The 24,486-nt window shown below is 28.9% G+C and overlaps 1 protein-coding gene across 1 annotated transcript in view; it reads left to right on the top strand.

Moving 5' to 3' along the window:
* LOC141527144 (uncharacterized) overlaps window positions 1–12,506 on the top strand; it is a 34,225-nt gene extending 21,719 nt beyond the window's left edge. Inside the window, exons 2-4 of the mRNA XM_074242463.1 lie at window positions 2,125–2,297; window positions 9,003–9,206; window positions 10,344–12,506. Coding sequence (XP_074098564.1) covers window positions 2,125–2,297; window positions 9,003–9,206; window positions 10,344–11,111 — 1,145 coding nt within the window. The 3' untranslated portion in view covers window positions 11,112–12,506. The remainder of the gene's footprint in view (window positions 1–2,124; window positions 2,298–9,002; window positions 9,207–10,343) is intronic.
* Window positions 12,507–24,486: the final 11,980 nt, after the last annotated feature.

Raw genomic sequence — 24,486 nt, 5'->3', positions numbered from 1 at the left:
CTGTTATTAAATCAAAAATTTAAATAAAAACAAATTTATGGACAAAAAAACGTGAATTTTTTTTTTCATATTTTATATTTAAATTTACATTTATTTTTATGCTGAAATTAATTAAAAAAATTTTAATCTTGTAACTGCAATAAATTTTTTCTTCACTGAAAAAAAATGAACTTTTTTTAACGGTAAAAAATTTGATAAAAAAAAAATTATTTTAAACAAAATTTCAGTTTGATTCAAGACAAAAAATTCTAAAAAATAATTTTTTGACTAAAGATTCTTTAAATTAAATTTTTAATCACTGTTTGCACTCAGTGGAATCGTCAGAGGGAAACAAGAAATAATTATATCAGCTATGAATTAAAATATAAAAAGACTGATTAACAGGAGCAATAAAAATGAATGATAAAATTGATAACTCTATCCCTTGTAACAACTTTGCCTCTCAACGTTAATACCCTATAGTACTCAAAATTATGTTGATTTGATATTTAATGGTTGATTTTTTTGTTAGATTTTTATTTAATAGCCAGAAGCGCCAATAAGAATAATAAAATAACCGGAGAGGGAAAATAAAAGATATAAGTCCATTGGAAGCTGGGGGTCAATCATAATTCTCAATCTTTTATTCAATTCCCCGTGCCGGCATTAGCATACATATGAGAGCAAAACAATCGTCCTTTCTGAGATCCCCCGACATTGATAATGCCTCTTTTCTGGACCCAAGTTGATCGTATTCATAAAATCATGAAATTCCATGTTTATTCAATATAAAATAAGTATAATACATGTATCTTCATCTTCATATAAGTATAGATATAAATCATCTACATATGCATACGAGATAGAAAAGTGAGGTTTGTTATTTTTTCAATTGTTACATATTATATCGTTTTGTCGGTTATCTAATCCCAGGGTCAGGTTTTATTACACATTAATTCTTAATGAAACTCCGCCGATTCACTAAAATCCTTTGTCTTGTTCTACTTTAATAATCATTATCAATTTTCTATTATTTGTTTTCTGATAGTGATATTGATTTTAATTAAGCAATTTAACTAGCTATCCAACTAATTATAACTTAAGATTATCTCGGAAAGTTTCCATTGTAAATTTTAATGAATTGTAATTGAAGTTTTTATAAAAGTTATATTGAAGGAAGAATTAATCTTGAGTCAATGAAAAAAAAATAGACCTGAGAAAATTGTTTTCAAGAATTTCTTGAATTGAGTTAGAAATTTTTTTTTAACCGGGAAAAAATTTTATGATATGGTCAGATAAAGTCTGATCTGGTCATATATGGCCATATCAAGCTATATGAGAATAAGAAAATAGTTTTTTAATTTTTTATTTATTACATTGTAATTTGTTTGATTGAATTTATTTATTCCATTAATTACATTATTAAACTTACAATGAATATCACATAAGCTCCGTAAAAGAGTAGAAAATGATTTTTATTTCGTAATTTTAAGACCTTAAAATCAGCTCTCTTATCATGAGACGATTCAGCGATCATGCGCCATCTTTCAGAAACTTTCAACACGACCTTCGGTCGAAAAATTAATTTTGCTCAAACCAGTAACATTTTCTTGGGCTAAGATTTTTTTCTATTAAATTAACTTAATTTTTATGTCAAAGTTAATAGTTGATAGTTAATTTTTATTTTAGTTACATTTGATCAGTAATATGCTGAGTATGCTTATCCCTAAGTACTTGAAAATTTCAGATTTAATTTATTTTTCTTTAGAATCGTGCGTTAGTTCATTTTTTAATTATTGTAATGTAACCTTATTTTGAAATTGTGATAATAAAAATTTCTTGAATTCTTTAATTTATTTTCTAAAGCATGTTATTAAACTTAAAAACAATTTTAACCCTACTTTACAATATTGAATATTCTGAGCTCATCAATGAGCTTATTCTCCATTATCATACACTTATAGTGTGTTTTTGGATAAAATCCAACAGGCTATGGGCCCAAGCCTATTAAAAATAGCTAATAAAATTAATTTAATTCTTTTATGGAACAAAATTCTTTTATGGAAAAAAAAAACTATTTATTTTAGGTTTTTTATTTTTTTTTTAAGTAAAATAAATTAATTTATTTTGTTATTTTTATTGAAGGATGTGATGCCGAGTCCGATGAGGGTGGAAGCAAAAGAAGGAGGAGTCGAACAAATTTCAATAGTTGGCAACTGGAAGAACTCGAACGTGCATTCTTGTCGAGCCATTATCCAGACGTTTTTATGCGTGAAGCGTTGGCTGTTAGACTCGACTTGAAGGAGAGTAGAGTTGCTGTAAGTATTTACATATAGTACGGTTACTTAAGCTTTTTTTCCACTTCATTTGTAACTACTGTGAACAAGATTCAAACAAAAACAAAACAATTATGTCGTTAAATTAATAAAAATTATCTGTGCATTATAAGCGTAAGGTAAAAACTGGGTAATAGGTAATATGTAATAGCTGATAGGTGCTACTTTAACGTTACCTTTCACGCTTTAAGATTTATTTATCGTTATTACAATGTTTTCTGCATTCAATTACCAAACAGCTATGTGTAAAATTTCGTTTAACAAGATTGTAAATTGTATTTTAATTGTTAAAAGATTTATTCGGAATGGGAATGAAAATTTATCTGAATAATTTCGGAAATAAAATTGTTATGACAGATAGGAAACGCGGTACTTGACGTGATATTTTCTCATCAGGACTGCAAGTGAAAATGAAATAGCGGAGGGCTATTTTTCCACCGCAATAATAAATTTTATTTATTGTAGTTGGTACTCATACTAACTGAGGCATTAAACATAAAAATGTTGGATTAGCTTTAGCTTATCATAGCAGAACTTGGAATTCATGAAATGCTACTTAAAATGTATAAACTTTAAATTTAAAAACTTTCAACTGCGTAATAACGTTCCGTCATAAAAATTTTAGTTACTTGTATGTTCACCGGTCATGCGGAACTTAATTTTCAATGAAAATCAAACTGAAGAATTTTTGTACAAATGTACACAAAAAGAACAAAATTACATTGCATATCCTCCTATATGTTACTCAGTATTATCTGTGGTGAAAAAAAATTTCAGATAATATCAAATATAATCCAGATTAGACTAAATTATTTTTTTATTATACTCAGTGTAATCTTCGATACGAATCTACGAAATTTCTATTTGATTTTATTGATATATTTTTTTTTTTTGAAAAATACATAAAAAAATGAATTATTTAAAAAAAGATTGATTATCGCAATTTTCACAAATTTTCAAAAAAATTTAGAAATTAAAAAAGAAAAAAATTGAACATCACAATTTTCGAGAAAACTATATAATCCAAGATTCTACTGAGTATAATTCAAATTATACGGGATATTTTTTCGGATTATATCCAGTGTAATCTTACGCGATACAACCAGAAAAATTACTTGATCAAATCGGAGATTACACTGAGTATAATACAGAAATAATTTAGTCTAATCTGGATTATATTTGATATTAAGAGTCCGCTTATGAGGCGTGCAATTGAGAACAGAACAAAAGAATTTTTTTTCAACTTTTAAATTAAAGAACTTATTCTTCATAATTTTTTAAATCTGAATTTTAGATCCGCTAAAATAAAAAAAAATTAAAAAATAGGAATAAATAAATTTTTTTAATTTTATGATAAAAAATAGATAAAGTTACTTTTGTACTTCTATTGATATAGCGACGCAGTCGTAAATAAAACAATAAAAAATGCCATCTTTAATTTAAATACCCGTCAATATTTTGACACCCAGAAGATGAATAGACATTTAATGCTCATTAATAACAAGTAAAAGATTCAGCTCACACAAAATAGACATAGAGAAAAGCGAGATGGGTCGATGCGATACGCGATAACTGATGATTTTATTCGGGACTCGATTATAGTGTTCAAAACTAAAAGACTATACAATAAAACTAAACTGAAACTAACTCTATAGCACAGATTGATGCTAGAGATACGAACAGACTTAGGGGTAACTTTGGCCGTTCGACCCTTAACCTCGAGGTGGGTCCCGATTTTTCGGGCTATCTCCATTGCTCATTGCTCATTCTCTCCTGGGGGTAGTTGGTCCATCTGCTCGACGGGTGGCTCAAGTGGCTCGAGACTTCTGTACTCCGTCATATATACCTCGGAAAAACCAAATACCAAATGTGTCCGAGGTTCCGAGGGTGTTCGAGTGGAAAAGGTCCATCCGGGTTTGATCCTGCCATGATAACATACATACACTCACTATACTCCGGATCGAATAAATTCGATAGAGACCTTCACTTTTATTCGGCCCCTTTTCGTAACAATACTATTTTTTCTACTTGCATTTCAGAACAACCGCAATTACACATCGCTGATTTTCTGGTTGATACGTTCGATCAAATTACCCTCAAGTACCAACTTTAATTCAAGTGTAATTCAGCTTTCAACTTCAAATATCCGGGAAAAATTTTTGTGATATGGCTAATTTTTCTATCTGGCTAAATATGAAACGAAACTTTTTCAAAATTATCAAGTCAAATTTTTTATATTACAGAAATGTTATCGTTCTATATCTCGAGAAGAATCAATCTTAGCGGTTCGGTTTGAAGGGCCTTTTTTATAAAAAATTAAATTTCTTGTGTTTGTCTTTTGGATTCTTTCACTTGATCCAAGAAAATATTTTTCTTCCTAATTATTTTCTTGAGCGAAAAAAAAATTTTTTTTTTGACACAAGATATTTAACTTATTCCAACAAAATTAATTTTCGTGCTTTAATAAATACGTATCTTGATCCAAAAAAATTTTTTTAGGTCACGAAAATCTTCTTGTTTTGAAAAAATTCAGCCTCTTGTTCCAGAAAATTCAGTTCAGGTCATACATGAACATATCAGGACATATCGGAAAATTTTTTACTGTTATTAAAAAAAATAAAAAGTAAAATTTTATCTTTACTCGTACTATTTATTACAGTTTAACTGCATTATAAACTCAACAATTTAACTATCGGTATATACATCCTATAATTGCAATAATGGGTGTACTATTAGACGAAATAACTCTATAACCCTACCTATTTGCTTTAAACTCTTTCTTTCCCGTAAGACAAGTAATAATAATAACTATATAAACTCTATATATTCTCTACTCCATTTTGCATTCTTCATAAGCATTGACTTTTTTGATTGGTTGTGAGTTGAAGTTTAAAACAAAATACAAGAATACGATGGACGATGACATTAAGGCAAATTTTAGACAGAGATCAAAATATATTCATGTGTAGAAACAGTACAGGATGCAGGGCGACCCTCAATTTCACGGCCGGCCGGGTGAGGTTTTATTTCATTAAACATACATCAACCCACGATACGATAAACTTAACATTATCAGTCTAAATGTTAGTATTAGTAGTACTAGTTCAGCACACATATTATTTTGTTATTGCTTTAACAAGACGTATGGCCTGAGTCCAATCGCCGTGTGTTCATATTATTAGACACGCTTTGAGGACTCAAAGAAAAAAAAAGAAAAATCTGCTCTATAAATATTTACTATTTATTTACTTGGTAAAATTATGGCAGAATTTATATAGAAAAAAAAAATGCTTGGCTCAAGAAAAATATTTTTTTGAAATTTTTAGTCTTGTTTTTTTATATTCAGTTCGAATTAATTGAAGAAATTCACATGCAAATCAAGAAAATCAAATTTTTAGACGATATGTAAGTTATTCAGAAGAATTTTATTCTCGCGCATCATTTAATAATGTTTTTAAACAAAATGCAACTGCACTTCGCTGATGAATTTCTATCTTTTAATAAAATACACGGAATCGTTTGTAACAGACTTTACCGACTTGTTTCAAAAATCTCGATATAATAAACAAATTCTCGGATTTCTGATACTTCTTGTATCATTATATTAGAAAAGTTTTGATTACTTTTCAGAATATCTAGAAATAAAAACTCTGAGTTTTTTTTTCAATCTTTCTCAGTGTTTTGGATTGAAAAATTAGTTCTTGAAGCAAAGCTATACTTACCAAAAAAAAAATTTTTTTTTATATCTATTTTTTATAAACCTCATAAAAAACAATGTAAATGCTCAAAAAAAAATATTTAACATTATAATTATCTTCCTAGGTTGAAGTATTAAAAATTTTGAAATTAAAAAATTTCTATTTTATATATATCGACTGAAAATAATATGGTATAAATCGTCACAATAATTACTGACCGAAGATATGAATTTTCTAAGCCAAGAAGTCAAAATTCAAGTAAAGAAATTCTCGTAACGAGATTTCAAAATAATTTTGTTTCTTAGATCAAGATTACTTTTCTATTAGTGTACAAAAGACTGCAAATTTATTGAAAAAAAAAAAAAAAAAAAAATAATAACCCATACAAAGTTGCCGTTAATGGAAACAATCCCAACCATCGGCCGATATCTGGCAGCCAACGATTGGCCAGTTATAGGGATATGTCAACGGGCCATACTTGGTTAAACGCTGGTCGCCGTCTATTGCGGACATTAATGTTTTGCAATTAATATCCATTTATCGCCCAAAGTCTGGCTGTTCTTGGCCAATTTGTTATTTTATAATAACACAAATTTGGGTTTTCGGAGATGCATTACGCGAAGTATAATATTTAAAAATGAAAAAGATATTGTAATGTTTATTTAAGATTATTATTGATACAAATAGAAGTTATATATAAACTTATATAAATAAATAAAAAAAATATATAAACTTTTATACAAGATTATCGTAAATCTAAACAAAAATAATGAGTAAATAAAACAAGACAATAAAAATTTTAAATGTGATTTTGAAGTTTGACTTGAGAAAAGAATGGCATAATTTTTTAAACAAACATATAACTATTGGAAGGATCAACTATCCCTTATTAGAAAAAGAGATTTAAAAAGATTAAAATTGTTTGAAAAAATTGAAAAAGATTTGATTTTTACTACTACATAGATATACACTTTACATTGAGGTAATCTTTTTGAATCTCTTTTTCTAATAAGGGATTAGCCTAAATAGGTTTGGTGCAAATTAAATTTAGAATAAAAAAATAATCGTCTTCAGACATTTAAAAACTTTATACAAAAATCGACAAAATTGAGTACTAATAAATTTCATAATCTGTATATGCAGTAATAAAATATATTTCAATAATTCAAATAGCTAAGTAGAATTTTTCAGTTAGATTCCAGCATGCAGCGCAGCCGGTAATGATTGAGACTTTCACGCAGACGAACCAGGTTCGATTTCCACTTCCACTTAACCTTCAAAATTTTTTCAGAATATCCGACTAGGATCGATGCTCCTGTGCTACATCTTCTACTACTTGACTTCATAACGCCAATACGACTATAGGAATCAAAAATTCTACGGCATATCGGCTAAATTTTTAATTTTTTTTTTTTTATTTTAACATACTCAGCCGATGATCAGCCATTAACGGCCCGATAACTTTTTTTACAATCGGCCGATAATCAACTGCCGTTAATGGGCCGTTGTTATCATTTGGACATTCAGCCGTCCGTGGGCCATTAAAAGTCGCCAATGATCGGCCGTCAACCAGTATCCTTCGCCCGTCGATGGGCCATCCGAGGGCCGGTTTTCGAACTTTGTATGGGAAACTAATTAATCTTTTGATGCATGTTGATTACAAAAAATTTTCAACAATTTCTAGTTGTACATAGTAAACTTTGCGAGTGGTAAAAAAACCTTAAAATTTTTTGCCACCTCATAAGTGAAGGATAATGTCCATAATATGACAAGTCAGATTGTCAAAACGTTCTTCTGAATGAATGAAGGGGTTAAATATAGTAGAATGAATAGATTACTTGACTGACAAGTAGTACTACACTAAAATACAGGGACGATCATGAGCACGGCGATTTGTTTGTCACGAGTGGTGACATGTAGCCGTATGTCTTTTCTTCGCAGCGCTATCTCGATCAACGGCATCTAGATTAGATACCAACCAGATGGACTGATCTTTAGCGGAGATATCCTGCATAATAGAGTCGGGTTGATTGTACAATAAATCGTGAGTAGCGAGCGTTAATTTAGATGTCCAGTCAGTGGTGATAGTGTTTAAGGAATAAACCAGCAGCTCCTATTAGTCAGTACGAAATTAAATGGTTTTAGATATGTATGTATAGACATATAAGGGATAGTTTTAAGTTTTGAGAAATAAAAATGAACACGGATAAGGAGTGTTGAGGAGACGTAGTGTATCGATCGGGACTTCGCGTGAGACTTGCGCTGCTGGTACTTACTTATATTATACATTAAGCGTCGACTACATGGACAAGCAACCCTCTCTTAGTTAGAAGTAATGTCTTAATTTTATTTTATTTTCTATAACTATTTCCTCACCTTTTATTTCACTCAATAGAGAGTAAATTTTTCACGCCCAGTATCAAAATACTTACACACAAAATAATCCTTGCTTTCTAAAAAATATCCTGATATGGTTATATGTGGCCTGATGTGGCTAAATATAAAAATGAAAAAAATAATGTTCATTATAATTTTTATTTTTTTTAGTTATGAATACTTCAGTTAACTTTTTATCAAACAAATTATATTTTTAATTCATTTAATTAAAAATTCATGTCAGATAAGCTCTTCATGAAAATCAAAAAATGATTTTTAGTTTAGGAATTAATTATGCTTCAAATTTAACTTTCTTGTAACGAAACGATTCAACGATCATACGCCATCTATTGGAAATTTTTAGCACTATCGAAAATTATCAATAAAAAATGAGTCTATTATTCATTTAGTAATTTTCAAACTGCAAAATAAATAATCAAACATTAAAAGCCAAGAAAAAAAATGAAATTAAGAAAATTTGGCGATAACTTAATTGATTGAGGTTATTATGGCCAAAAAATGGCAAAGCTTCTTTTCTCATCAATTAACTCTCGATTTTTTAATATTATTGTTGTCATTGTACTGATGGTAGTCGTTATTAATATTGTTTTAGGTATGGTTTCAAAACCGGCGCGCCAAGTGGAGGAAAAAGGAGCACACGAAAAAAGGACCTGGCAGGCCGGCGCACAATGCACACCCACAGAGTTGTAGTGGTGAACCGATCCCCCCGGAAGAGTTGAGAAGAAAAGAACGCGAGAGGCGACAAAAGAAACTTCTAAAGACTCTCGAACGTCAGCAGCGAAAACTCGCCGCCAAGGTACGTCTTAAAACTTTTCTAGATTTTAAACTTTTTCATTTGTCAGACATTTATTCCCGTTTTTTTTTTTTTTATCATTTTTATGATGATTATGATGAAAAAAATTATGATTTGACAGAGCAAAAAAATGGAAATTTCTGTTTAATCGTGAAATAGAAATTACGCTTTAATTGTTTTAAAAAAAATTTTGACAGCGAATTCTCTTATTTATTAATTTATTTTGAATTATGCAATGACAAATCAACTTTTAGTAATTAATACATTTTAAGAATTAATTGGTTTTTAAATTATCCCCGGTAAATACTTAGTAGGCCACATGAAATTAAAATGAAGTAATCATTAATCAATAATTACATAGTTGGAAATAATAATTAATTGCAAGTATGCTAATAAAATAATTGTTTGCATAAATAAATAAATAATAACAAATAAATGATTGATCAGTTGCACATTTGATGTTTTACATTGAACTAGATTGATGGTAACGCTATTTATTGCTATTTAATTATGAATATCAATGCAGCTTAATTATTGATTAAAATTTGAAAAAACTCGAGCTAATATTTATTTTACATAATTGAATATTTAAAACTGTTGTAATTGATGTTAACAGGGATCTTTTAATCTACAGAAATTTTTTGCCATCCATTAATTACACAATAGTTGTTGACATTTTAGAGTGTATGCGATAAAAAAAATTAAAATTTTTCGAAGTTAATAACTTGACAAGTTGAGAGAAAACTGAACGCGGTAAATATTTAAATCATCCCAGATTATATTGGATAAAAAAAAATTTCAGATAGTAGCTAATATAATCCAGATTACAATGAGTATAATCCAGATATCACCCAGTATAATCTGGATTATACTAGCTACTATCTGAAAATTTTTTTCACCACAGATGTCACTGAGTATAATTTAGGATGATATCCAGTGTCATCTTATTCTTTCCGTGTGCGTCAAAAAATTTTGACGCATAATTTTTTAGTTTGTAAATAACAATATTTTTCTAAAGCTAAGATATCTTTTTCTCCGCTCTACATAAAAACACAGCTGTTAAGTTCATAAAAAATTCAAAAAATAAACTAGTAAAAATTAACAAAAAAATAATTTTATCTGTTTCTCTAACAAATCCAGGGTATCACAGTGGACTTAACGACCTTGAGAGCCGAATGGGAATCCCGAAGTGCAGCGAACGCCAGTGGAAATCCTCTAAGTGGACATTTGAGCGGTTCATTTAGTCACTTGGGCAGTTTAAACGACGGTAGCAGTGTATCAGGCTCAGGGAATGACGCTAATGAAGAGATCGACGTTGTCGGTGGATTAGATTCATGCAGCGACACCGAGAGCGAGCGGATGGACTCGGCGGCAGACGGCTCGATTGATGGGGAGAGCTATCCGAGGCTGAGTGACCAGAACGACCCATCAGTAATGAGAATAACAACGGCAACGACACATTCATTAAACGAGCATCAGCGGTCTAATGGAGCACTTAATCTCAATCTAAATCTGGACTTGAATCATCAGCAGGGAATCCGTCACTGGGGCTTGAGTCTTCTCGAGCGACGGAGGGAATTGGTCAGCTTGAGCGCCAATGGTCTGCACCGTTCCACGGATAGCCCTCGCGGGTGTCTCAGCTTGTTAAGGGGCCAAGTCGTGGATGTTACCAACGACGACGAAGTCCAGAGCGGCAGCATTGATCTCTCGGTCAAGGGTCGCGACGAACGACGGAGATTGAATCCCTTTTCTATAGACAGCCTACTTGGTAATAATAATAATTTACGGTCAAGCACTTCTCCCCAGAATCGCTCCTCAACTCCTTCTTCAACTTTGTCGAATGGCAGACAGTCAACCTCCCCGACTTCCCCGGCCGTGTCTCTCACAACCTCACCCTCAACGACGTAGTCCCCTTCCTTCAAGTTGTATATAATTAACTTTAACGTATAAATAAACAAGTGATCAACGACAAAGATTGGAGACTGAATAATTATTATTATTATTAGTTTTTAATTCTTTTGGACTTTGCTAGTTGATGGTTTATATGAAAATCAACTACGTGGGATTAGTAGTTCTGAATTTTTTTGGGAAAACTAATATACACACTGAGAAAAAATAAAAAAAAAAAAAAACAAAAATATTTTTCTTATCAAAATACAAAGTATAAAATCTTTATTTTGCTCAGATTAATACCGAGTTTAGTTACAAGAGTAATACACTGCATAAACTGAAAAAAAAAAAAAAAAAAAAAAAAAGAATTTTAATCAAGAAAAAAATGCTTTAATCAAGAAAATAACTTTGAAGACTTTCATTGTCTTTAATCGAGACGAAAGATTTATTCAATTAAGAATTTTTCTGCTAAAATCAAAACTATCGACTTCTTTAAAATTATTTTCTTGATTTAAGTTAATTTTTTTTTTTACTGAGAAAAACAATACTTCTATTAAGAATTTATGCTCGTGACACTAGAGTACATATTCGTAAAAATTTGTGAAAATATACTTTTTTATCTAAAGAATTTGTTGTTCAAAAATTGCGAATCTCGGAAAAAATAGACCCGGAAAAAATTTTAAAGTTATGAAAAATTCACATTATTTCATTAAAATTATTATAAAATACAAATTATAACAATAATAATATTTTCTTTTGCAACAAAAAATGGAGCAATCATTTTGGGGGTGCTTGTTTTTCAGGAAAATTGTAGGTGTGATATTTTATAATAATTTTAATGAAACAACATAAATTTTTTATAACTAAAATTTTTTCCGGCCTATTTTTTCGATTACCAAAAAATTGCATAGAATTTTAAACTGATGAAACAGTCAAAATGTTAATTTTAAATTTGCGTAAGATACTTAACTAAAAAGGAAAGTTTTTTACTGTCAATTAATAATAAATTTTTCCGATCTAAAAAGACTTATAGGGATTAAATAAACGCTTTAAAAAGTGATAGGATAAAATATTTTACAGAATTGCTTACATAACCAGAAATTGCACAAAATTTTCATCTTATTTCTGTCCTAAAAATTGATTTAAAGTAAATTATTGCTTTATGAAGCAAAATTCGAGTATGTAAATTGGACAAGATGTAAATATAACAGAACTATTTTTCCCGTGTAATTAAAATTAAAGAAAAAAAAATAAATATTATCAAATTGACATATCTGAGAATTAAATAAAAAAATGTATTTATGAATGAAACCAATGAGTCTTAGTTTTCATATAAACCAAGTAGTCAACTAGTTATTGTTTTATCGACATGTAAGTGTGCAATAATATAGAAGGAATGAATGAGTCAAGAGTTTATTATTTAATTAAAATAAATTTATGGATTACAAGATTTAAATCTTCGAATATAATTATAAATATATATATATATATATATATATATATATATATATATATATATATATATATATATATATATATATATATATATATATATATATATATATATATATATATATATAAATGATAAATATATGATATAATTATTATAAATTAAATTAATAATTATAATAATATTAAAATTAATATTAATAAAAAAAATAATAATTATAGTGAACGTCAGAGATAATAACAAACGACGAGAAATTGTATTTATAATGTAAATAGTAATTTAATTTAATTTTCGTAATGAAATAAAAGTATTCATGTATTTAGTACATGGATTTATATAACAATGCGAGGCATCATTATTTAAAGCAATAGAACACGAGACACATGAAGCCTGTTTTCGAACGTTTTAACGAAGTTGTTGATTTCGATCGTTAGTAAGAGTGATTTGAACAAAAATAGATAATAATTGTACTAATGATATTGATTATTATATTAATAAATAAAACAGTGAAATGTGTTGATTTTATAATTATATATACGAAGACAATTGTAAAATAAATTTTTTGACATTTAATTCAGAAGATGCCATAGAAAATTGAGGACATTAAAACAGATATTATTTACCACTATATCCGTTATAAATATATTAATTTATTCTAAAAAAAAATTAAACGAAAATTTAAAAAATAAGTGCTTTGAATTGTCTTATTATTTACTTCCTTCATTCCCAGTACGATAATTTTGAAATTTAAGGGTAAATTTTAGAATTTAATTTTTTAAGCCTGTCATTTTTCAGGATTCCTATTACATTTTTCAATCATTTTATTCTTAAAATTATTCAAATAAGTAGAAAAACAACAAAGAACACCTTCAAATTTTTGTAAACTTTGGAAATACATCAGGTAAATACTTCTACGGTGGCCGATAGGTGGCAAACGGTAGTCCAACGTTTTCACTTGCAAAGCGGTAAATTTAGTAGTTAAAAATTGTTGATAAATTTGAGTTTTTGGTATATTTAGTAGATTTCAGAGAAATTTAACCTTTGCATTTGTCCTAATGACGAAACTTTTGAAAAATATTTCGTAAAAGTTTTCACTTTCAAGAAATTTCCAATCTTCCTTAAGATTTTCTTGATTTAAGAAAATTTACGCTTGACTCAAGACTTTCTTTCTTTTTGTGTGGTATTTTAGTTTTAACGCTACTGTTAAAGTATTGAATTTCATTTTAAACACACAAACAGAAATAATAATATTCAGTTCCTGAAATTATTTTTAAAATAATCTCTGAGTTGTTCAGTTCTAATTTTGTACAACTTCTTTTATTACAATTTTTACAAGATTTCGCATCTATTTAATTATTAAAAATTATATTTATAAAAAAATGAACTTTTTTTACCTGAACAAAAAAATAAAATTTTCTGTTTACTTTTTTATTAAATTAAATGTTTTTATTTTGATACCAATGAGTTGATTAACGATTAAATCTGCTTTCATTTTAAGTATCATTTATTATTTTTGTATTGCTAACATCAAATTATTAATCTCATGAGACAAAAAGTCACTTTTTGTGTTATCAGCTATCAACAAATAAATAAGGTTGGTTAATCAAAATGTCTTTGTATTCGCCGTCATAATACGTAATCAATAAGCTTCTTATTAATTCTCGACATTTTTATCTAAGCATGATTCGGCGAAGCATTTTCAGATATACATTACGATTAAACCAATTAATATTTTGAATTGAATCTCTTCAATTAATTAACATTAATTACCATAATCATAATGATCAACCATTAAATAAGCTTGGATATAATTAGAATTTTCTTTATAAAGAATCATGGAAAATTTTCTATAAAATAGAACAACATAATTCTGTAAAAAAGTCTACAACTTTAACAAACAATTTTTTAGTATTTAAAACGTCAGATAAAATAATTTCATTCCGAGTTATAGTAAACTTTAACTTAAACACTTGCAAGTGTTTTTGCTGATAATAAGCTAATTTAAAGTATTATGTATCAACTTAATAACACCATTTTAAAGAGGCATTAAGAAAATAATATTTTAACGTCAATTTTTAATTAAATAATTATTTAAAACTTGTTTTACGACTTTATCAATTATTGCTTATTCAAATGCATTGAGTCATCAAAATGTCGCCATACTTGTGATCACATTATTACCAACAACATTTTAATTTGTAAATAATATTTCATTTTTTTTTTTTAATTTCATACAAGTTTGTGTATATACTTGAGTCACCAGAATAAATTAATGATTGAACTTTAATATTTTTTTTATCGTAAAATCTCACAGAAAATTTTAAAAATATTTATTGAAAAGTTATTTTAATTTTTTTATTTCCAAATTTTTATTCGATTTCGCTTTCCCTTTTGTCTTATAACTCCTTAATTAATTTTTGAAAATGATATAACAACAATAAAGCAATTTAGTAAAGTGTAAACTGAACAATAGGAAAGGCTGGTTAAACAATTTGTAATTTTTTCTATTTCTTCATCAAAAGCATCATCAGAGAGATGAAGATACACGAGGGTACTACAGAATGCCAGCAGATGAGGAGCCAAGGTAATTGAGTCCTTAACAAAGATATGCTCGTAGCTCTTGTAGAGAATAGTGCTTTAAAGCCCTTCTCACTCTCTCTAATCTCTAGTCTCTTGTCTCTTGTCTCTACCCGTGTCTCTTGTGTTTCACGTGTGTCCATGTACACATATGTGTGTGTTTACCGTCGCTTCGGGCAATAAGAACAAGCGTATTATGTGAAATACATGTACAATATATATGGCTAATAATATTATTGCGCGGTTATGCCTTGAGCACAATGGGCCTTTGTCGTGGCGTCACAACACGGCCCGCGTAAACTCTCGATGCTGTATACTTCGCTGGCAATCGCTCTAACCCGGACGTAAATTACAACCAGCAACTCATTGTATGCTTGTATGAACATTCCCTTTACTGAACACCGATATGATTAATATGGCGTATTATACAGGCATGTGTGTTGTGTGGTGTTCACATGTGTGGGTAAATTTCATTACTTTTAATAGAATAAATGCGTCTAAAAAGGGAAATTCACTGTTTTATCTCTACAAACAATTATTTTCGACGTTTCTAAATTCACTCTGACTTTTTTAATTAATTGATGTGTTATTAATTAAATTCAATATCTAATCGATTGTTGGATTCGATCCATAGAAAAAAAAATCGTCTTATTATTTTTCGCATCAATGTTATTTGTTTCAGTTTAATAATTGATTTTCTTATTCTTAATAAATTATATTAATATAAGCAAAGCCTTATTACTTGGAAATAAATATTTGTTTCCACTAAATAATATTTAGTAGTAGGTACTGAATATTTATTTGGTGGAAATAAATGGGCTTTAATAAATGATTTAGTAACTATTACTAAATTTTATTAAATCGAACTAAATCCTTCTATCAGTGATATAAGCTGTATGGAGCGTCCATGCCAAATCAGACGGTTTGAAAAATTTTGATTTTTGATTTTCTCAATTTTTTTAGTACTTATCATAAAACCCACCCGGGCAAATTTTTTTATGGCTCATTTAAAAAATATCAAATTATTAAAAAAATTGCTCTTCTTTCGGTTTTTGACTCTCAATTTTTCTACCAATTTTCTATTCAGAAATGTTTTGTTATTTTCAAACTTTTTTTTTTTTTACGTAGTTTTCAGAGAAAAATAATAAAAAATTATACACGAAATGTTAATGCTGTGTTTCTGAGATACTCGTACATAAAAGACAACATAAAAAATTTTTCAAATTTTTTTTTGATTAAATTTATTCAAACAAATTAAAAACTTTTCAAATGCTTACTAATCAAAAGTTCAAACACTGTAAATTAAATTAAAAAAGAAATGATGTCGAATAAAAAATAGGTATAAGTAAAAAATAAATAATATTGTTGATCTCCGGATATTTAATCCGGAGCGCATATATGTGGGTGGTGCCACCCGAGCAGGTCCTGTCGGAGATCAAGACTCTTGATAGTGGATCTGGGAAATATCCTCTGGGAAATATCGGTATCGACAGTCGATCGAGCACAAATGGTTTATGCGAGCTCGCGACCTCCGACCCGTTGTAATAACTGCGCACAAGCCCCCAACGATCCTAACCAGCTTTAACATCATCTGCTCGTTCATCTGTAAGATCGAACTGGATCTCCTTAACTTTGATCACGAACCATTCGGGCTGGCCTCTCCCTCAAGTTATAAATCTTCTATAAACTGTTCCACAAAACTTCAACTAAAACAAAACAGTCTAAATCATCATCATTATTATTATACACATAATAATAACAGCAAAATAATTCACATGTGAATTGACTGTAGAATTATTCGTATATGAAATTTTTTACCAGCTGCTGAAGTTGTCTTTAAATATTTATAAATTTTTGTCATTAATGTAAAAAAAGGTACATTGAAAAAATGTAGACTCTCACTTACTGAAAATTTATAATTTTTTATTGAAAAAAAAAATTTCCACAAACCTTAGACTCACATCGCAACATCGACGTTGTACGGAAAATCGTCCCTTTGCAGCCTAATGATGTAAATAACTATTCTCGACCCAAAAACACGTTTTTTCAAACCAAGAACATTTTTTGGAAGATCTAAGTTGCAATGGAATGAGAAGGAATTTTTCTCGAGGTAATAAAAATTTCTTAGCTCAATATAACTTTCCTTTAATAGAATTTTCATTTTCCCAAATATTATTACAGTTACGCAAAATATTTATAATCAAAGTTTTAGCGGTAAAAAATTGTATGCAAACAACGCACAAAATAAAAATTAACAAAAAAATATTAACTTCTAGACTCCAGCTGTAAGATGATAAAATTCCTAACCTGGCTCTGAGACGCATCATTATGCATATATTCGTCGCGTCATATCGATTTCTCGTTCATCGAACTATCGATTAAACTTCTAACAAGTTCAAAGGATTACTTAATAATAATGTGTATGCAAAATGAATGTATATATAATGGAGAAGGGCAATAAAAAAGTGAATTTAAAAGAAAAGTATCGAGCGCAAGTCCTCGATGGATGCAATGCAAATTACGTTGCTTATTTTTTTTAATACATATATAATGTATATTTAAAGATTCAAAAGAAATTGCCCAGAATTACGCAGCAAAAAATTAAATACGAACTGTCAAAATTTCAATGTAAATTAAAGAATTGAATAAATATTAATAGGCGAAGAAAAAATTATTTTATTTTATGTTAAATAGCCCGGAGTTATTTAGCTCAAGCCTTACGAACTACGGCGTAAACATTTAGTATCCTTTGCAAATCTATTTGACATAAATAACTTGCGAGCTATTTAATTAAAAAAAAAAAATTTCATTGCGTGCAGTGTTCTCATAAAAATGTTAAATATCACTTGAACTCTATAATTTTATGTCTACAAACACGTTAATGATTTCAATATTATTTTTGAAAAAAAAAAAAACTAAAATGGCAATTAGTTTTTAATGTGGATTCATTTAATATCACTGACAAGTATGTAATTCAAGTAGAGGATATAAATAATGAAAAATGAGTTACCAAAAAATTCGTACTTGCAACTTTTTTTTTCCAGTATTGAAAAAAAGTAAAATGTATATTATCTCACTTCTTTAGATTTATTCTCGAATTCTCATTCTTTCTTCCAGGGGCGTACAGATTAAAGATAAAAAATTAATAGCCACTTTCGGCTTGAAGCTATACAAAACCAAGATAATATAATATTTCTCCCTAACTGGTGGGAACAAATTTTATTACATAAAATTTCATTTACCCTCGATATCTATAGATTTAAGATACATACAAATGCTCCACTAAGTAATAAACATATTAATAAAATTTTATGAAAATCTGATTTTTATGCATTATTAATTTTCAAGTAACAGTAAATTGAAACAATAACAAAACACTTGAATTAAAAATCAGAATAATTTTATAAATGTAAATATATTAATGACTCATTTTATGGATTTAAAAATTGAATTGATTTATCACTTATTGAAAAATTAAAGTGACGTTTACATTATTGTATTTTTTCGTTGCTATGGTAACCCTTTAGGCAATAGTTACCATGGAAACGGTTAACATAGCAACGATTACCATAGCAACGATTACCACAGTAACGATTAGATAATAATGAATAAAATTTGTAAAAATTTTGATTAGTTAAATTGTGGATAATAATCACTTTGACAGAAGCGTGCAATGCGCACTCGACATTTCTATACAAAAAAAAAATTAATTTGAATCAAGAGAAAAATTCTTAAACCAAGAAAATAATTTTAATGAGTTTCATTGTCTTGGATCAAGACGAAAAATTCTTGAATGAAGTAAAATTTATTTAAACCAATTTTTCTACTCAAATCAAGAAGATGAAATTCTTCAAAATTATTTAATTGATTCAAGTAAATTTTTTTTTCTGTGTAGTATGCACTGATAGAAGAATTTCTTAGCATTTAAGAAGATTTCTTAGTATTTAAAAAATCATTTCTTAAACATCATTTCTTAGTTTTTAAAAAATATGTTTTAATATTTAAGAAATATTTCTTCTCAGTGTGATGAATTGTTCATAAGCAAAAACAGGTAAAAATTTATATTTTTGAGAAGAAAAGTAATCATCTGTTTTATCACTGTGTTAATTATTGACATAGAATACTTAATATTATATTTTTTTTTCTGCGAAATTTTTCTTAAACACATTTATACATATTTTTTACATAAAAGGCATCAATTATGGTTACGATCTCTCAAATTATACGATAGAAACCTATTTCATAATAAAATTCAAGCTCATTATGATGAAAACAGATATCCTTCTGTCAAAAAAAAATTTATCAACTTGTACATTTTAACAAGTTCGTAAATCGAGAAATAATTGGCTGGACACAATAAATATATAAAAACAAAAAAAAATTCTTTATCTTTCATATCAAGGGTCAACAACACTATACAAATTAATTTCGGGTTCTCTGGATTGCAACTTTTGACTTTTTACTCTTTAACTATAAATTATATCTATACTTAAAATAATTTCAGTAGTCGAACACTAGAAGGTTTATTGATGTTATAAATTAGAGATTCTTCCAGAACAATCCAGCAACTGTCTTAATTTTTTTCACACACGCCATTAAAAAGTATTCAAAATTTTTAAGTAAAAGAATTTTAAGATTAAATTTTTATCGTTTAGGCAAGTGATCAAAATCCACCACAAACAATGATTATTTATTCGAGTAAATAAAAACTAAACTCGACATTTATCTCGAGCAAACTGAGCGACTTACGGCGTGATCGATTACGGACCTTAAAAAATAATCGGAATCAATTTGCAGTGTGTGTTGCCCGGAGGCTTTGGATTCTCATATCGAGCAATAAGCCAAAGAAACACGATTATTTTCACTTTTGATCGCTTAAACCGTTTTACCAATGAAATAAAAATTTAATATTACCACCAAGTTTAAGTTTCTCTGCAGACAGCAGCAGCATCTTCAATAAGATTTTAAAGCCCGCTAAGATACGCTACCCTTGCCACTGGCTCTCTTCTTCTCCCTCTTTTCGTTTTTGTCCTGCTCTCTCTCGTTCTCGGTCCCTCTCGCGGGAAATTCTGAACTGTACCCTGGGTAATATTAACGATAACTATCTCGAGACGATTCTCCGAGGTTCTGCACACGAGAACGGAGAGTAGACATATATATGTACGTAATAATATTTGTATGTGTATGTAATGCAAGATCTACAATCCTGTGCATGGTGCACTCGTACCTTGATGGCGGCCAGCCAGAAGTAAATCTAAGGTTTACGAGCCAGTACCGCCTCTTACTAGCACCTCCTCGAGTGCTGCCCACAGTTATACACGCGCCCTCTAACTGACCAAGGCTGTATAAGAGCAAGAGCTAAGAACCTTAGACGCGATATATATGTATATATATTTCTTATAATAAATCCTCTGGTTCACACCACGCCACATCACATAACGTAAAGGACCATGCCACGAATATTTCACTCATGTAAAAAGTCATTTACATTTTTTTCATTACTATTATTATTTATGAATTTTTTGTTACTTTGTTGCAGCCCGTTACGGCTAAAAGTTTAAATCAAATGAATAATAACATATTGTGTGCCTCAAGCGCCAAGTGTCGAGGCTATGCTCTTTACTTACTCTGCACCCGCTTTTAGATCGAGTTATCGGCTTTGTCGTGTTAAATTGTATATCGTATGTGAAATTTGTTGTATATTATAGCTAAATGATATAATAACTACACATAGTGTATATACTTATGGACAAAGTAATGATCGATAAATAAGTTTGATAAATTTTTAAAGTGATGGTGTTATCACTGTAATTTTCAAAAAGAAAATGATTTTAAAGATAAAAAGAGGAGTTATCAGTAAAAATTATCGTACAATTACTGTGTTGCTGTCTTTATTCAAAATGAATGATAACTGCAAAATTTTCGGAACCAATTTTTGCAGGAATTATCGGATGTTTTATTGATTTGAGCGCACAATTTGATACTTTTTTTCTCTAAAATTCCTGTGTGTGAGATTCTTCTATTGACAAATCGATCTTTAAAAAAATCTAGAAAAATTTACTGTGTTTTAAAATGGTAAGCTATTTACGGTCGGATTCAGTTATTCACAATGTTTTTCTCTACTAACAAAAAAAATTGTTTGACATTAAAAAAAAAAAATTGTTCTATATTAAAAAAAAAAAAATGTCGATCAAATGTAGAAAGTTTGATTATGAGATTTTTAAAATGAAAGTTTTTATGGTTGAACATACATGAAATTCTTTTTTTTTATAATAACAAAAACTTTATCGAAGAGGAAAGTAAAGACATTTGAAAATAAATTACCTTAATTAAAATGAACTATTCATTGATCGTCCTAATCTTCGTCAAGAAAATCCTGCTAAAAGAAAAAAATAAAATTTGTTTTTAAAAGTTATGTAAAATTAAAAATTTCACTCTTTTTTTAAGTTTTTTAATTGTATCTTTTAAAAATTTCGAAAACTATTATAGCTACATAAATAAGCATGACTTAATTTCAAAAAGAAGACTTAGAGAAGCAGAAAAAAATTTTTCAAATGATTGTAAGCTTGCAGAACTCTGGAATTAAAAAAAAAAAATGTATAAATCAAAAGTCAACATGAAAATATTTGGCTCAATTTTTTTTTTATCATATTATCCATTCAACTGAACTTAAAATACTTTTAAGTTTACAGAAAGATGTTGTTTTTTCTCGTAAGATATTAATTTCTGAATTTTGATATGAGAAAAAGCTTTTCTTTTTTTTTTTTTTTTTTTTTTTTTTTTATATCTTCTAAATACAATGAAGCAAAGCAAAGCAAATGTTTGATGTTCTTGTCTATTAAACAAAATCTGTACATTCCACGTTTCAAAAAAGAAAAAACAAGACTACTACAACAATCTTGTAATTTATTGACCTTCTGATAATTTAAAACTCACAACCTTATTCATATTTGAATTAACAAAATAACATTGTATTACATAGTTGTACAAAACAGATTAGGTAAATTATTGTGAATACTTTATCGGGTTTACTGTACATTAAATTGATGGATGGGCAGGGCAAATATAGGAAGGAATGGATCAACATTAAAGAAGGGAGTTTCCTGGATATTTTAAAGAAATCTCACGATGCGCATCAGAGACTCTTGGCGTCTTCTTTCTGAAGGTTCGTAATATTGGATCTGAAGAGTGTACATGTCTACAGACCACCACATCCATGATAGAGTTTGTATTGTAGAAGACAAGAACGCGTGGTCGTATAGTATGTGCTTGAGTAATATAGTTATTATCCGACAAGGGGGTACCCCGAGGCTGGAGAAGAAAGCGACGAACCCCGCATTAAAAACCAATTTTTAGTCCCGAAAAAACCTCCGTCCTAACGTAATAACAGGCTTGGTAATCTATAGTAGGTTTTCTGTCCTGAGACTACATACTACATACTGCATACCTATACTAGCGCTAGTACTAATACTAATACTGATACAAGACGAGGCTCGATACCAATTCTGATACTTATATATCGTCTTCATATATTCGCGACATATATGTATACGCTACGCGTATGTGTACACTTGGCTCTCCAGAGAGAGTTTAAAAGGATAATCAAGCGAAATTGATGCTCCTCCAGCCTCCGGTCCTCACTTTTTTCACTTAAAAATATACACAATATATATATTTTAAAGTTATTCCGAACAGCTGTCAAACGTTGTAGTTTCTTAAGGCTGGCCATTTTTTTCAGGAGCTTCATTTGAAACTACCGGAACACTAAGTAATAAGTGAAAAATTGTTTTATCGTTAATTCTTGAGGGGACATTCGTTTTTGCATGCATCATTTGAGATATAAGTATTTGATTATAATGTCCATAAAATGAAATGCCAATAAATTGTTTTAATAACGACTTAATTATAATAAAAAAAAAGGTTTAAGAAAAATATTCTCTTTCAAATTTTAATCTTATGCTTTGAGTGATTCGGTTCTATTAAATTAGTAGAATTGAACTAAGAATTCAAAAATTTACGAATTGAATAAAGAAAAAATTAAGAATAGTGAAAAAAAAGTTGCTAGTTTAAGAACTTTACAAATCACTCTTCTACTTTTAAACAGAATAACCCATACGTTAGCCAACAATTTATTTTTCTTGAATTGAAATAATCACTAATAATTATTCAAGATATCACCCATTTGGTTCACGAATATCAACAGTATTTGGAACTTCGTTACTAATAAGGTCAAGTAGAACTTTTTTTTTATATTTTGAATGAATAAACTTGTTTTTAAATCACGATTATGAATTTTTTTAAGGAAACCACAGTTATTGATCATTTTGGGAAATTTCGCTTGATTAATCTCAAATAAGCTCCTTAGCTTTTATATTAAAATTTAACTCTCTTGTAAAGAGAAGATCCAGCGATCATGTGTCATCTGTCGGAAAGTGTCAGCACTACATTTTATCGAAAAAAAATATATATTGGCATATCCGGTCATGTCAAGTCAACACTGAGAAAAAAAAATACTTTTACTCAATTAACAATTTTTTGGTTCAAGAAACTCGATGACGATCGAATATTCTATAATTATTAATTATTAATTTCTGAAGAGAAGAGCATCAATATTTATCTTTGGATAATAGATAAACAAGAGGATAGCTTTATTTAAATTAAGTAAAAATTATTTCACTCAATTTAACAAGCTCTTGAAAATTTTCAAGAACATAAATTCTTGAAACAAGAAAATTTTCTTAATAAAAGTGTTTTTTTCTCAGTGAAGTATGGGCATATCAAAACACATGTAGATATCAAATTTTCTTATAGTCATACGTGAACTTTTTTATGCGTCGGAACAAATTTAAGTCAAAATCTTTTCTATAATACTAAATTTAATGTGAAAAAATTTTCCTTATTCTCTCGACTCAGCGGATAAAAAATTTATTTAACAACTGAAAATAATTTGAGGTGTGGATTTTCGAGTTGCCCAACCTATCATCTCTTTTTGCCATCAACCATGCCTCTCAGAATCATCTATTCAATTAATAACCGCGAACTTTAACAACCGGCGCGCAAAACAATTAAAATGATTAAATTTATCGTTATCGCGTTGCATAATTCATTGGTATGAGCGGCTATTATAGAGTTTCTATCGAATTCGGATTGTTACCGAATTGGTGACCGGACAAACAGTAAATTTCTATTAACAGCCACGTTGGCTGGCGTTCGAAACAATTGCCCATTAAATCGAATGCTCCCGCGGTAGATAATAACTAGCAATAATCGTTGGGTCACCAATGGGTCGGTAGACTTCTCCAATACAGAACACAGAATAGAGTATTGTTAAAGTGAAAGAGATAATCAGATAGTCTCCAGTTATCC

Source organism: Cotesia typhae, unplaced genomic scaffold (assembly GCF_013202065.1).
Source record: "Cotesia typhae breed Kobodo isofemale line unplaced genomic scaffold, CoteBio_Ctyphae contig_4, whole genome shotgun sequence".
Classification (NCBI taxonomy): Eukaryota; Metazoa; Arthropoda; class Insecta; order Hymenoptera; family Braconidae; genus Cotesia; species Cotesia typhae.
This window is presented reverse-complemented; position numbering and strand designations above follow the sequence as displayed.